Below are 15,853 nucleotides of genomic sequence, written 5' to 3' on the forward strand. Positions count from 1 at the left end.
CATGTAATCAATGTGAAGTTGGGGACGTTTTGCATTCTTTTTTATCATGCAGTCTTTGAAGCCTGGTGTGCAATGTACCATTGCAAGGCAAACCATCCGGCATCACCATAATCCAACTCTATGCCCCAACCACTGATGCCAAAGAAGTTTAAGTTGAACAGCTCTGTGAAGACCTACCACATCTTCTAGAACCAGCACCAAAAAAGATGTCCTTTTCATCACAGGGGACTGGAATGCAAAAGTAGGAAGTCAAGAGATACCCAGAATAATATGCAAGTTTGGTCTTGGATTACAAAATGAAGCAGGGAAAAGGCTAACAGAGTTTTGTCAAGAGAACACACTGGTCATAGCAAACACCCTTTTCCAACAATCCAAGAGATCATTACACATGGACATCACCATGTGGTCAGTAGCGAAATCAGATTATGTTATTTGCAGCCAAAGACAGAGAAGCTCTATACAGTCAGCAAAAACAAGACCTGGAGCTGACTGTGGCTCAGATCATCAGCTGCTTATTGCAAATGGAAGGCTTAAATGGAAGAAAGTAGGGAAAACGACTAGGCCTTTCAGGTATGACCTAAATCAAATCCCGTATGATTATACTGTGGAGGTAATGAATAGATTCAAGGGATTAGATCTGGTAAATAGAGTGCCTGAAGAAGTACGGATGGAGGTTTGTAACACTGTACAGGAAACAGTAACCGGAATTAACCCAAAGAAAAAGAAATGCAAGAAGGCAAACTGATTGAGGAGGTTTTGCAAATAGCTGAGGAAAGAAGAAAAGGGAAAGGTAAGGGAGAAAAGGAAAGACATACCCAACTGAATGCAGAGTTCCAGAGAATAGCAAGGAGAGATAAGAAGGCCTTCTTCAATGAACAATGCAAAGTAGAGGAAAACAATAGAATGGGAAAGTCTAGAGATCTCTTCAAGAAAACGGGCTATCAAGAGAACATTTCACACAAGGATGGGCATGATAAAAGACAGTAATTGTAAGGACCTAACAGAAGCAGAAGAGATGACAAGAATACACAGAAGAACTATACAGAAAAGGTCTTAATGACCCGAATAACAATGATGGTGTGGTCACTGACCTAGAGCCAGACATACTGGAGTGTGAAGTCAAGTGGGCTTTAGGAAGCATTATTACAAACAAAGCTAGTGGAGGTGATGGAATTCTGGCTGAGCTATTTCAAATCCTAGAAGACGATGCTGTTAAGGTGCTGCATTCAATATGTCAGCAAATTTGGAAAACTCAACAGTGACCACAGGACTGAAAAAGGTCAGTTTTCAAACCAATTTCAAAGAAGGGTGATGCTAAAGAATGTTCAAACTATCGTACAATTGCGCTCATTTCACACGTTAGCAAGGTTATGCTCAAAATCCTTCAAGTTAGGTTTCAGCAGTATGTGAACCAAGAACTTCCAGATGTACAAGCTAGGTTTAGAAAAGGCAGAGGAACCAGAGATCAAATTGCCTACATTTGTTGGATCATGGAGAAAGCAAGAGAATTCCAGAAAAACACCTACTTCTTCTTCATTAACTATGATAAAGCCTTTCAATGTGTGGATCACAACAAATTGTGGAAAATTCTTAAAGAGATGGGAGAAGCAGACCGCCTTACCTGTCTCCTAAGAAGACTGTATGAGGGTCAAGAAGCAATAGTTAGAACCAGGCATGGACCAATGGATTGGTTCAAAGTTGGGAAAAGAGTATCAAGGCTGTATATTATCACCTTGCTTATTTAACTTATATGCAGAGTACATCATGCAAAACACTGGGTTGGAAGAATTACAAGGTGAATCAAGATTTCCTGGAGAAATATCAATAACCGCAGATATACAGATGATAACGCTCTGGTGGCAGAAAGTGAAGAGGAACTAAAGAACCTCTTGATGAGGGTGAAAGAGGAAAGGGAAAAACTGGCTTGAAACTCAATATAAAACAAAACTAAGATCATGGCATCTGGTCCCATCACTTAATGGCAAATAGAAGGGGTTAAAGTAGAAGCACTGACCGATTTTATTTTCTTGGACTCTCAAATTACTGCAGACGGTGACTGCAGCCATGAAATTAAAAGACACTAGCTCCTTGGAAGGAAAGCTATGACAAACCCAGACTGCATATTAAAAAGCGGAGACATCACTTTGCTGACAAAGGTCCGTATAGTCAAAGCTATGGTTTTTCCAGTAGTCACGTATGGATGTGAGAGTTGGACTATAAAGAAAGCTGAGTGTGGAAGAATTGGTGATTTTGAACTGTGGTGTTGAAGACTCTTGCGAGTCACTTGGACAGCAAGGAAATCAACCCTGAATATTCATTGGAAGGACTGATGCTGAAGCTGAAACTCCAATACTTTGGTCATTTGATGTGAAGAGGTGACTCATTGTAAAAGACCCTGATGCTGGGAAAGACTGAGGGCAGGAGTAGAAGGGGACGACAGAGGATGAGATGGTTGGATGGGATCACGGATTCAATGGACATTAACTTGAGCAAGCTCCGGGAGATAGTGGAGGCCAGAGGAGCCTGGTCTGCTGCAGTCCCTGGGTTTGTAGACTGGGACACGACTTAGCGACTGAACAACAGTAACATGCAATGAACACTTACAGAACATCAATTTTGGATTAGCTGCATTTCAAGCCAGTAATAATAATCATAGTGGGCAACAAGGTCCAGGAATTCCGTCTTCTCCCTTCCACCCACCTGCAGAAGGACCTGAAGACGGCCGGGCGGCTTACCGCCCAGTAACCCTGCTACTCTGGTGCTGAGAGGCAGAGTCAAGAGGATCCCAGACTCTGGGATGTTGGAAGGTTGAAATCTCTCAGACTGCATTCCCACCTCTCAACCATTCCCCCAGCCAGCACCCTCTCTCCAGACTCCGCGAGTAACCTCTGAAGGAGGCGCGCGAGAAGACGCTCAAACCGCGGGAACGTGTTCCGCAGGGGATGCCGGGAGGAAGGAGGGGTGGGGAGAGGGGGTGGGGAGGGGGTGGGGAGTGGGGAGGGCGGGGGAAGATGCATCAGGGCCATTACGCATGCCTACTGCGCGCGCCGGCTCATAAAGGCAGCCAGGTCGCCTAGCAACCGAGTTCCCAGCCAGTATCTCGCCTGAGCAGGTGGCCTTCCCCAGAGTGCTAAGTCTCACTAGCCGGTTTGGGCTCTTCTCTGCCCTTTCACTGTTCTCCTTATCATTGGGTCCAATCACGCCCACGGTGTGTGTCCCCAAACGCAGAACCGACTACTAAAATGAGTACTCGAGGTTTCTGCCTGGGAACCAACCCCTGGAGCCTATGGCCCACCCTCCCCGGGCTCAGGGGGTTGCTGGGGCTGGGACTGATCCTGGGGCTTCAGACCGCCAGCTCCACTGCTTTCTATCTTCCTGGGTTGGCGCCAGTCAATTACTGCGACGTGAATGGAGAGACCAATTACTGTCAGGTGAGGACTAGAGGGAGGAAGTGAGATGTGAGGGGAAGGCTTCGGGTTGGAGTATCGGGCACACCGGGGCCGACCAGTGCTGAGAGCTCTCTGACTCTACCCGGAATGCCTAACCCCCTCTGTGGGTGTGTCTCAGGGTCTCGATCGTAGAGCCTCCCACTTGGCGGACCCGGATCTATCTTTTCCCCTCGATCCTCTTTCTCTCGGCTCAGCCCCTCCCCTCCCGTCCCCTCCCTCTCAGCTCAGCCCCTCCCTTCCCCTCTTCCTCTAGGTTCCGCCCTCCCTTTTGCCCCCGCCCTCCCCTTGACCCCGCCCCTTCCTTATCTCGGTCCCCCTAGTTCCTGCTCCAGCTTGGTTCCGCCTACTCTCTCACAGCGCCCCGCCCCGTCATAGCTCCTCCCCGTCATAGCCCCTCCCCTCATAGCTCCTCCCCGTCATAGCCCCGCCCCGTCATAGCCCCTCCCCTCCCCTCCATCTCGGTGGTTCCTTCCTCTTCCGGTGTTCCTTCCTCTTCCGGTGTTCCTTCCTCTTCCGGTGGTTCCTTCCTCTTCCGATACGTAGTCTTCTCCCCCACTTCCCCTTTCTGTTGTCCGGTTTATACAATCTGCCTTTTAAGACACACGTCTCACTTGATCTTACGTATAGTCACACCATGTGTGTGTCACTCCTCACTCCTGTGGTCTCAGACTTTTACCTGTTTAATTCTTGTTAATTCATGTTGGTTTCCCTTGGACCCTCTCTGCAAACAGCAAGATAATATTTACCTCTCAGACTTGTGAGAATAAAATGAGACAAGGTATGAAAAGCACTGACAAAAACATCTGGCACATGGTAAGCTTTCAATAAGTGGTGACCATTATCATTGTGAGTTTTCTTGAGCCAGAGATTTCTTGCTCAGTTCCTCTTCCACACGTCCACAAACCCCCTGATAAATTTTTGACTTCCTTCCTTGGCAGCCTTATTTTTTTAAACTAGAAGCTCAGTGTATCTTTTTGCAAGTAATCCTTTCAAAAAGTATTAATGAATAGTAAGACTTATTTTCTGATCTCAAGTTGCCAGTCAAGTGTGTGAGCAATGTTTTTGTAGAAGGAGCCACAAAGGCTTTAGAGCTAAGAACAGTGCTAGGTGTGGCTTGACTACAGACTTAACAAATTGAAAGTTGGGGTTTTTAGAGACCAGGTCTAGGGGCAGCAAATTTTGCACTTAAAACCTGGAGCTTACCTTTTCTTGTGAGAAGTACTGATAGTAGTGTTTTGAGCCATCATCTTGCCAAATACAGTAAGTAAGAAATGGCATTCAGTTCAGTCACTCAGTCGTGTCCGACTCTTTGCGACCCCATGGATCGCAGCACATCAGGCCTCCCTGTCCATCACCAACTCCCAGAGTTCACTCAAACTCATGTCCATCGAGTCGGTGATGCCATCCAGCCATCTCATTCTCTGTCGTCCCCTTCTCCTCCTGCCCCCAATCCTTCCCAGCATCAGAGTCTTTTCCAGTGAGTCAGCTCTTCGCATGAGGTGGCCAGAGTATTGGAGTTTCAGCTTTAGCATCAGTCCTTCCAATGAACACACAGGACTGATCTCCTTTAGAATGGACTGGTTGGATCTCCTTGCAGTACAAAGGACTCTCAAGAGTCTTCTCCAACACCACAGTTCAAAAGCATCAATTATTTTACACCTGCCTTTTCTCTCGGAGAAGGCAATGGCAAGCCACTCCAGTACTGTTGCCTAGAAAATCCCATGGATGGAGGAGCCTGGTGGGCTGCAGTCCATGGGGTCACTAAGGGTCAGACACGACTGAGCGACTTCACTTTCACTTTTCACTTTCACACATTGGAGAAGGAAATAGCAACCCACTCCAGTGTTCTTGCCTGGAGAATCCCAGGGACGGGGGAGCCTGGTGGGCTTCCGTCTCTGGGGTCACACAGAGTCGGATACGACTGAAGTGACTTAGCAGCAGCCTTTTCTCTGACTGGTAATTCCTAGTCCTGGCTCTTCTTTATTTCAGCAGACTTCCTAGCAAAAATAATATAATCTTTAACCATATCAAATGTCTGGAATTTCTTTTTTGTAAGCTCTGTTTAGATTTACTTGCCTCCTTAAATGTGTTCTACTTTTGATTCTGAGATTGTACCTTCTTTCCTTTGGTGAGTCTCTCATTTTATGTTTAGCATGCCAAACTTTCCGAATTCAATACTGTCCAGCCTCTTGATTTCCGATTGGCTGAAATCAGATAGTGTCCGGCTTCTTGATTTCACATAGGCAGAAATCAGGTAATGAGATGACATGGTTGGATGGCATCACCGACTCAGTGAAAAGGAATTTGAGCAAACTCTGGGAGACAGTGAAGGACAGGGAAGCCTGGTGTGCTGCAGTCCATGGAGTCACAAAGAGTCGGACACAACTGAGCAACTGAACAACAGTGCACATTTATACTTTCAATAAACTTTATTTTGTTAGCAGTTTTAGATTTGCAGCAGAATTGAGCAGAGAGTATACAGAGTTACCATATGCCTTGCCCCTCCCCCACCACATGCATAGCCTCTCCCATTATTAACATCCCCAACAAGAGGTACATTTCTTACAGCTGGTGAACCTGCACTGAATAACATTATCACCTAAAGTCCATAGTTCATGTTACAGTTTAATCTTAGTGTTGTACATTCTATGAGTTTGAACAAATGTATAGTGATGTGTATCTATCATTATAATATCATACAGGATAATTTCACTACCTTAAAAATCCTCTATGTTCTCTGCTTGCTCATGCTAATGCCCCTTTAACCCATGACAACCAGTGATGTATTTATTGTCTCTACACTTCTGCCTTTTCCAGAATGTCACATAGTTGGAATCATACAGTATGTAGCCTTTTCAGCTTGGCGTTTTTCACACAGTAATGTGATTAAAGTCTCTTTCATGTCTTTTCATAGTGGACTAGTTCATTTCTTTTTAGTGCTGAATAATAATATTCCATTGTCTAGATGTGCCACAGTACATTTATCTATTCATTTACTAAAGGACACCTTGGCTGCTTCCAAAGTTTGACAATGATGAATAAAGCTGCCATAAACATTGTGTGTAAGTTTTTTATATGGACATGTTTTCAACTGTTTTGAGTAAATACCAAGGAGCAAAATTCCTGGATCATATGGTAAGAGTATGTTTAGTTTTGTGAGAAACTGCTAAACTGTCTTCCAAAGTAGCCATACCATTTTACATTCCCAGCCAGGAGTGAATGAGAGTTCACATGCATTTTTTTAACCAAATAAAATCAGAGTATACATGTTAATGACAGCAACAGCTATAAGGAAAGAGACATAAAATCTTTATAAACAAGTTTATATTCTTTGGTAGAGTTGAGGGGGTGTGGGTAGTGGGGGTGTGAGTAGTCATCTCTTGCTATCCAGTTTTGGGGCAAATAACTCTTCTCATTTCACTTGATACTGAAGATGTCATAGAGTCAAAGCAAGTGCTATGGCTGATGCTCAAAATGACCCTGAGTCATCAAGGAAGGTTAAATTGTGATCAAAATGTTCTGTTTAAGATAGGAAAGAGTGAAATGTATTTTAGAATAATTATAAAAATAGTTAAAATAATGCAAAAAAAAAAAAGCACTTATGCAGGTAGCTTAATTATTTCAAGTTCTTGAGTTCCATGGATGCTAGGGTCCCTATGAAGCCTCTTAAAGCTGAATATGGAATTTGGTGAAAATGTGTGCTTTTCTGGGGAGATGGGCCATAGTTTTCATCATATTCTCAAAGGGTTCTCTGATTTAAAGAAGTTAAGAATGGCTGAGGTATCTGAAAAATTCATACGTTCAGAGACCCTGATGATGCCAGATAAATGAAATGTTATGAATGTATAGCTATACTGTGTTAAAATTTATAACTTTACTGTGTTATAAATGTATAACACTACACTAAGTTATAAATTTATAAATATACAGTTATAAATTGATGGGAATAATAAATCCAATTACCTTTCAGTTACTTCATTATGTATTTTGCAAGTGCTACCTTATTTTACTTTGTATTATTAATTAATGTTTTGTTTTTCCTTCTTGCAGTCATCAATAGAACTGTATGTAAACAGATTGGACTCAGTAGAGTCTGTGCTACCTTATGAATATAATACGTAAGTTATAAGTATTATAATTATATCTGATATAGTTGATATAATTGTGATTAATTTATATCACAATTATGATATAATACTGATAAGATAATATAATACTGTGCCTTCAGTTTTTAAAGTCAGTGAATGCAAGCCATGGGTATATTAAGAAATGTAGTGGTAATATTATAATAAAGGTAACAGGAAAAAATGATCAGAATAGAGAACTTTCAATGTAAGACAAATGCTTAAAAGATTAGGAATTTCCATTCTTGATTTTTCTTTCTAAGAAAGGCAAATTATAAATTTGCTACACTTTGGACCTTGAAAAAATATCTTTGCAGTTTTACCTTATTTCTAAAACATCGAATAGGTAGCTTTCTACTAAGATTTTAATGGATGAAGGTGCTTAGTTTAATAGTGAGTAGTTATTACATATTGAAGATTAAGTGTGATCATTCATTTGACAATAACAGCAAATGATGCACTTCTTGGAAAAAAATGATCATAGTTTCCTTAGGTATTGCTTTACTGCCTCTAATTAAGCAGAAATAAAATCAGGTCTCATTTTCATTAAAATACCAGGTGTAAATGTAGGGTGTTAGTATGAGTGTTAAAAATATTACTCAGGCCTACTATTTATTTTATCTTCTACCTAAACCATTTTACATTCAAATTTACTTAAAGGTAGTTGCGATTCTTTTCAGTTAGTAACCATTTGATTTGTGAATATGTGAGAATGTGTTTGGGGGCTTTTTTTAAATTCCCCTTTGGTCAGAACTGATAATTACAGTTTCTAAATGTCTCAGGTTAGAATCAGTACAGATTTTAAGCCATGATTTCCTTATTTGTGCTTACATGTCATTTGAAGTTTAACCCTAAAAATAGTGTTGGTTTCCTTCTGATTGTTATTACCTACATTACAAAAGTCAAGAGCAGTACCATGAGCATTTTGAATCATGAATTCATAATTATCAGAGGTTAAACAATTTTAAGAGAAACATAGAATCTACTATGAAAGGTGGAGCAGCTAGATAAATGATCAGGACTGATTTCTTTGTTGAATTTTTTTTAACCTTACTTAAACTTTTCTTTTTTTAGATTTGATTTCTGTCATGACTTCAAAAAGAAAAGCCCTTCTGAAAATCTCGGACAAGTGCTGTTTGGAGAAAGAATAACATCATCTCCTTATGAGGTTATTCAGTTGATCTTATTTTAAATTTTATTTTAAGATGAATCTTCTCAGAACTGACTACATACAGAGTTGTCTGTCAGTATCCATGAGAAGTTGGTTCCAGGACCCACTGTGGATGCCAAAATCTGCATATGCTCAAAGTCCCATAGTCAGCCCTCCATACAGGCAGGTTCTGCATCTGTAGATTGAACAAACCATGGTTCACGTGTTAAGTTTTCCAACTGCCATCCACAGTTGGTTGAATACATGGATATCGAGCCTATAGATACAGAGGGTCTGCTGTATATTTATTGAAAAAAAATCCACATATAAGAATGGACCTGGGCAGTTCAAACTTGTAGTTGTTCAAGGGTCAACAGTCATACCAAAGAGTCTTTGCTTTAAAAGGAAAAGAAAAAGGAAAGGAGGTAGAATCTGGTGTTGCCAGAAGAATGCATTAGTATAGTCGGCCCTCCAAATCTGAGGGTTCTGCATCTGAAGATTCAACCAACTGAGAATCAAAAATATTCAGGTAAAAATATTCCAGAGTCCCTAAAAGCAAAACTAGAATTTACATAGTATTTACATTATGCTTAAAACTAGTTACACAGCATTTACATTTTATATTAAGTATTAGAGGTAATCTAGAGATGATCTGAAGTACAGTTGACCCTTGAACAACACAAGTTTGAACAGTGTGGGTCTACTTATACCCAGATTTTTTTTTCACTGTATGATCTATGGTTGACTGAATCTGTGGATGTGGAATCTCATTCAGAGGAACCATCTATGTGGAAGGCCTCCTATAAGTTGTAGGTAGATTTTCAGCTTCAGGGAGGGTTGATCCCCTAACCTCTGCATTGTTCAAGGGTTACCTATATAGGGGAGGATGTGTATAAGTTATATGCGTATGCATGCATGCTAAGTCACTTCAGTCGTGTCAGACTTTTTGTGACCCTCTGGACTGTAGCCCACCAGGCTCCTCTATCCATGGTATTCTTCAGGCAAGAATACTGAAGTGGGTTGGCATGCCATCCTCCAGGGGATCTTCCCAACCCAGGAATGGAACTAGGGTCTCTTCTGTCTCCTCCATTGGCAGTCAGCTTCTTTACCACTAGCGCCCCCTGGGAAGCCCCATATGTGTATGCTCCACCATTTTATATGAGTGACTTGGGCAATGGTGGATTTTGGTATCTGTGGATCTTGATATCTTCCACTGATACTTTGATATACTTCACTGGGCTTCCCAGGTGGCGCTAGTGGTAAGGAATCAGCATGACAATGCAGGAGAAGCAAGAGACGTGATTTTGATCCCTGGATTGGGAAGATCCCCTGGAGGAGGAAATGGCAACCCACTGCAGTATTCTTGCCTGGAAAATTCCATGGACAGAGGAGCCTGGTGGGCTATAGTTCATGGGGTCGTAGAGAGTCAGACACGACTCAGAGACTGAGCACAATGACTGATATTGTGGGATGACTCTATGCTCTTTAAGCTTTCTGCAGTAGTTGGTGGTTCCACACAAGGATTTTGCCTTTTGCATTTTATTTTTGCTTCATAAAGAGAAGAATTTTAATTTTTTGTTCTTATATATTTTGGGTAGGGTGATGTAAGTAGATATAATTGGACTCTCAGTGTCTATTGATATTGCCCTCAATATCTTAATAGGTGTGAAGATAGAGTAAGGATGTTTTCATGAGCAGTTATGATTATGAAAGCACTAATATTTTTCTTCTTCTTTTCCCAACTTCATGGAAGTATAACTGAAGTACAATAAACTAACATATTGAAAGTGTATAATTTGATCCATATATGTGAAACCATCAGGCATTAGCCTGTTTTACAACTTTTTATTTTGAAGTAATTACAGATTCACAGGAAATGACAAAAGAATGAACAGGGAGGTCTCATGTATGCTTTGCCCAGGTTTGCCCAATGGTAAGATCTTGCACGTTAAAAGGAGAAGAGGGTGGCAGAGGATGAGGTGGTTAGATAGCATCAATGACTCAACGGACATGAGTTTGAGTAAACTCTGGGAGATAGTGAAGTCCAGGGAAGCCTGGAGTACTGCAGTCTGTGGGGTCACAAAGAGTTGGACACGACTGAGTTGGACAACAACAACAACTTGTATAACTACAGTATGACAGCAAAACCAGGGAATTAACACTGGACAATGCACAGAGCTTATTTAGATTTCACTAGTTTTACATACACTTATTTGTGTGTGTGTGATGCAGATTTGTGTACATACTACCACAGTCAATACATAGCATAGTTCTGTCAACACAAGGCGCCCTAAAGTTCTCCATTTACTGTTCTTTTTCTGTTTAATTTTCAGAATTCTTTATATATTCTAGTTATGATTCATTTGTTGCAACAGTCATTTGCAAATAGTTTCTGCCTGTCTGTGACTTGTTTGTTTTTGACTTCTTATTAGGGTCTTTCATGAAGCAAATACTTTAAATTTTATATGGTCCAATAATCAAGTTTTCCTTTTATGAATCATGCTTCTGGTGTCTAGTCTAAGAAGACTTTGTATAGACTTCGGGCCTAAAAACTTTTTTCTATGCTTTCTTCTAAAAGCTTTATAATTTAGCTTTATATCTTTAAGTCTGTGATCCACTTTGAATTATTTTTTGTATAAGGTGTGAGGTTTGTGTTGAAATTTTTTTTCTTTCTTTTTTGGCCTGTAGGTGTGCAATTACTTCAGTACCATTTGCTGAAAAGACCTTTTCAACAATTTCAATTCTTTCTCCACTGACCTGCTTTTGCACCTTTGTTAAAAAAAATCACTTGGGCCTAGGTGTGTAGGTGTAATTCCTAGGTTCTCTGTTGATCTGTTCCATTGGTCTGTGTGTCAGGCATTTGCTTTTTGAATATTAAAGTTGCACACACTCCACCTATTGTACCATTGTACTAAAAGAAAAGTGCACCTTTTCAAGAAATGCTATGCTTTGCACTGAAGAAACATGACAGTTCAACTCAGTTTGGGGTAAATATTGTATGATTTCAGGATATCAGGTGTTGAATTTTCATTGTTTATTCTTGCTCATTGTTTTCTGATTAACAACACTATCACTTCACCTTGGTCATCTCCAGTAGCCAGACTTTGTAAATATGAGATTTCACTTTAAAAGTATCAAATATTTTCTTATCATTTTTTGATAACACTTTTATTGAGGGATCATTTGCATGCCAAATAATTCACCCACTCATAAGTGTCCATTTCAGTGCTTTTTAGTATATTCATAGAGTTCTATAACCATCACTACAACCAATTTTATTATCAGTTTTAAGTGAAGTGTTCTAGATCAGGGTAATTTATAGAAAGCTGCAGTAGATTTTATACCCCACCTTATATATTACTGAAGGAGGCAGGTTCTCTTGAAAGCGGTGTGTGTCTAGTTTAATTATTTCAGAAGTCTACTGAAATGTAGAGGAAATAGTGTTGAGAATGATGGCATACTGAAATCTGTGAAGAAAAGTTTTATCTGTAACATAAAGTGCTTACTTTGTGAACTTTGGTTTATACAACTTAGTCCAAATCTCTTAACATTTTTAATTTTCTTTCTTAACAGTTTTCCTTTAACAAGACAGAGACATGTGTGAAAGTTTGTATGAAATCTTATGATGCAGCAAAGGAAGATCAAAAGAAAAAGCTGGATTTTTTGAAGAAAGGAATGCAACTGAATTATCAACATCACTGGTAGGTTTGGCATCTGACATCATATGACTTAAATTTTCAATTCCCCTCAGAAGCAGTTTTATGGGTTTTATTTCCCTTTGGAGAAATGTATGTTGTGACAGTATAAATTAGTAGTTTTACTGTAAAGTAATTAGCCAGTTTGCGTTCTTTGAAAATATGCTGGCATTTGGGAATGGGTTGGGGGAAATCTTGACTGGGGATTTAAAAATAATCTTCAAGGAATGAGAACAGAATGAAAAACAATGTTTGACAGTTAGTAAACTTGTGGATGACTTCTTTATTTGCTAGATTTTATATAGCATCCTTTTTATTTCTTATCTGAAAACAGATTTATGTATTAGTGCCTGGCATGTGGCAGGTGTTCAGTAAATAGTTGTTGAATGGGTAATGAGTGGAAGAATTTTTTAAAATTTATTTTTTTTCATTTTTTTGGCTATGCCACACAGCATGTGGGATCTTAGTTCCCTGACCAAGGATTGAACCCAGGCCCTTGGCAGTGAAAGAGTAGAGTACTAACCACTGGACCACCAGGGAATTCCTTAAGTTCAGATTCTTAAAAAGATTTTTTAAGTATTGGAGTACAAATAAATTAATAAAAATAAATTGGAATGTAATTTCTTTACAATGTTGTATTAGTTTCTGCTGTACAATAGGATCAATCTGCTGTATGTATACATATACCTCTTCCTTGTTAAGCCCTCCCTCCCACCTCCTCCCCATACATTAAGATTTTTAATTAAAGCCAAGTCAAAAAATAGTACATAATTTCAGGTAGGTATTAAATATATTTTAAAACTGCTTCTGGGGAATTCCTTGGCAGTCCAGTGGTTAGGACTTGGCACTTTCACTGCCATGGGCCTGGGTTCAATCCCTTGTTGGGGAACTAAGATCTTGCAAGCCATGTGGTGTGTCCAAAACAAAAACAAACAAGAATCTGAACTTAAATATATGTAAGATGATGTTAGTATTGCTTGATATGAAGTGCTTGTTAAAACTTTTCCTTAAAAATATTTATATGTAGGATTATTGATAATATGCCAGTGGTATGGTGTCGTGATATAAATGGTGGAAATAAGTACTGTACAACAGGATTTCCGATAGGATGCTTTGTTACCCAAAGTGGCGTATCCAGTGATGCTTGCATCATGCACGTAAGTATTGAGAACTTACTATAGAAATATAAGAATGTTGCTTCATTTACAATTTGCTTTCTAGTATAGTCACTTAACAAACATGAATGGGACACCTACTATTGTCTCTGTTTTATACTAGAGGTTGAGGATACAAAGACAAGTGGTCCCTTGCCCTCTAGAAGTTCATAGTCCTAAGTAGGAGATAGACTTGTGAGTAAACTGATGCAATAAAATGTTTTATGGTAGGAGACTAAGGAGCAAGGAGGATATAATGAAGGGAATGAAAAAGTATTTGTTAGATGAATGGGTAGGTGAGCATTTCTAGAAGGGAAATCAGTGTGAGATTGGTCAAGAGATTGGAAGTCTGAAATAGCATGCTGTGACTGAGGGACTGTGAGTAATCAGGTATATCTGCAGCATAAGGTTTGGGGTTTTGGGGATGCATGTAGAGATGAAGCTCAAAACGGAGGTAGGTAGAAGCCAGATCATGGCAGGAGGTCCTGTATATAGTGGTAAGGAAAGTCACATTAAATGCTTATTATGAGCCAGAAGTAATGTTATATCACTCTATACACAATGATTAATTTAATCCTTGAAACAGCCCTGTTGCTAGAATCTACTACTGCTGTTTTACAGATGATAAAATTCAATCTCAGAGACGGTAAGGGACATGACTAGGGGCAGACAGCTAGTAAGTGGGAGACATAGGACTCCAATTCAGATCTTTTTAGCTTAGAAGTCCTAATCACACGGTTTGAAATTTATCTTGTGGTTCTCAAACTGTTTTCTACTGGGTCCTAGGGTAACAGAAGTGTCTTGGGGCTGCCTTGGAGGCTGAATGGTCATGGGAGGGCAGCACTACTTAGAATCTCTCTTATATGGAGAGACTCAATGTGGATCAGCAACGGGCTGAAGGGGAAGGGAGAGAGAGGAGCAGAGGCTGCCTGCCAGGTTTCTGATTTGGAGTCTAAATGATGGTACCCTTTATTGTTTCTTTCCAGAGAAAAGGGCTGTGCTTCTTGCATTTCAGTCATTCAGGGACCACCTTGGTGATTTGTGCCACAACTGAGGCACTTGTAATTATTATTTATAATTTTTAAATTTAAAAAAATTTTAAAATTTCTTTAAAGTTTTATTGTTATAAATTTAGGAGGGAAAGTTATATTTGGTACTGCTAGTTATAATAGCTATAGCAAAAAGTACAGTGACCATGATATATAAAATGATAGATATTTAATCTTTAATAAATTTCAGAGGTATTTTTTAATATCAAAGGCTTGACATATCTAACAAGACTCATGGGGCCTGAGGTGTAGTTTGTACACATGTCTCAGGGATTCCAGCATATTAGAGCAGGCCACTAAAAGTCCCAGTTACATGAAAACTCCATCTCTTCTCCCATCTCCAGTAAAGACATCCAGTAAAGACATTGTGTTTTTTTTTACACAAACATTTATAACAATTTATGTTAGCCAACATCTGCAAACAATGTAAATGCCCCTCAACAGGTGAGTAAATGAAGAAGATATGGGGTATTCATTCCTGGTACAACAACTCAGCAATTAAAATGAGCTAACTGTTGACACATGCACAACATGGAGAAATCTCAAACTTGTACTAAGGGAAAGAAACCAGAAATAACATACAGGTTGTATAATTTCATTTATGAGATATTACTAGCAAAGGTAAAGATATAAAGACAAATGGCTTCAGATCTGACAAGCATAAGGATTTGGAGTGGAATACAGAGAAGACCAAGGCCAGAAGCTCCAATTCTTGGAGCACAGAGAAATCACTCCGAGGTAACAAAGTTGAGATAAATGGGATACAGAGTTTAGAATTATGTAACAAAATAATTGTTGTATTTTTCAAAAGTTTTTTTTTTTAAAAAAAAACTGGAATATAATTGCTTTAAAAAAGCTATTTTTTTGTTAAGGACCTCAATAGTCATCTGGCTCAGTCTAGGAGACTTGTTAATACAATGCTCTGCAAAAGAGATGGAAAATATGTATTTATCTCTAATTTAACTTAAACTTATTTAAAAGGAAATTATAGAAATTACAGGCTTAGTATACTTATACATTTTATTCATCTATTTTCAAATACGTAGAAAAGTAGAATACAGATTGCTTTTTCATCTACTACCTAAGATTATCTCATATATCCCCAGTGATATATATTCTTCACAATGGTAAACATTGACATAGGGAATGTGGGAGGAAAAGCAGCAAATAGCAGAAGAGAGAAGTTAATGAATAGGAGAAATTTGGGTAAATAAAGTCTGTGTTTGATACTC

General features: G+C 39.5%; 1 protein-coding gene across 1 annotated transcript in view; it reads left to right on the forward strand.

The window, feature by feature from the left end:
• The first annotated feature begins 3,127 nt into the window (after positions 1–3,127).
• Positions 3,128–15,853, forward strand: part of LOC129564584 (transmembrane 9 superfamily member 2-like) — an 87,541-nt gene continuing 74,815 nt past the window's right edge. Inside the window, exons 1-5 of the mRNA XM_055438672.2 lie at positions 3,128–3,431; positions 7,500–7,567; positions 8,648–8,741; positions 12,297–12,424; positions 13,446–13,575. Of these exons, the coding sequence (XP_055294647.1) occupies positions 3,243–3,431; positions 7,500–7,567; positions 8,648–8,741; positions 12,297–12,424; positions 13,446–13,575 (609 nt within the window). The 5' untranslated portion in view covers positions 3,128–3,242. The remainder of the gene's footprint in view (positions 3,432–7,499; positions 7,568–8,647; positions 8,742–12,296; positions 12,425–13,445; positions 13,576–15,853) is intronic.

The sequence above is a fragment of the Moschus berezovskii genome, chromosome X (assembly GCF_049115385.1).
Source record: "Moschus berezovskii isolate FMDL1 chromosome X, NW_MosBer_1.0, whole genome shotgun sequence".
Classification (NCBI taxonomy): Eukaryota; Metazoa; Chordata; class Mammalia; order Artiodactyla; family Moschidae; genus Moschus; species Moschus berezovskii.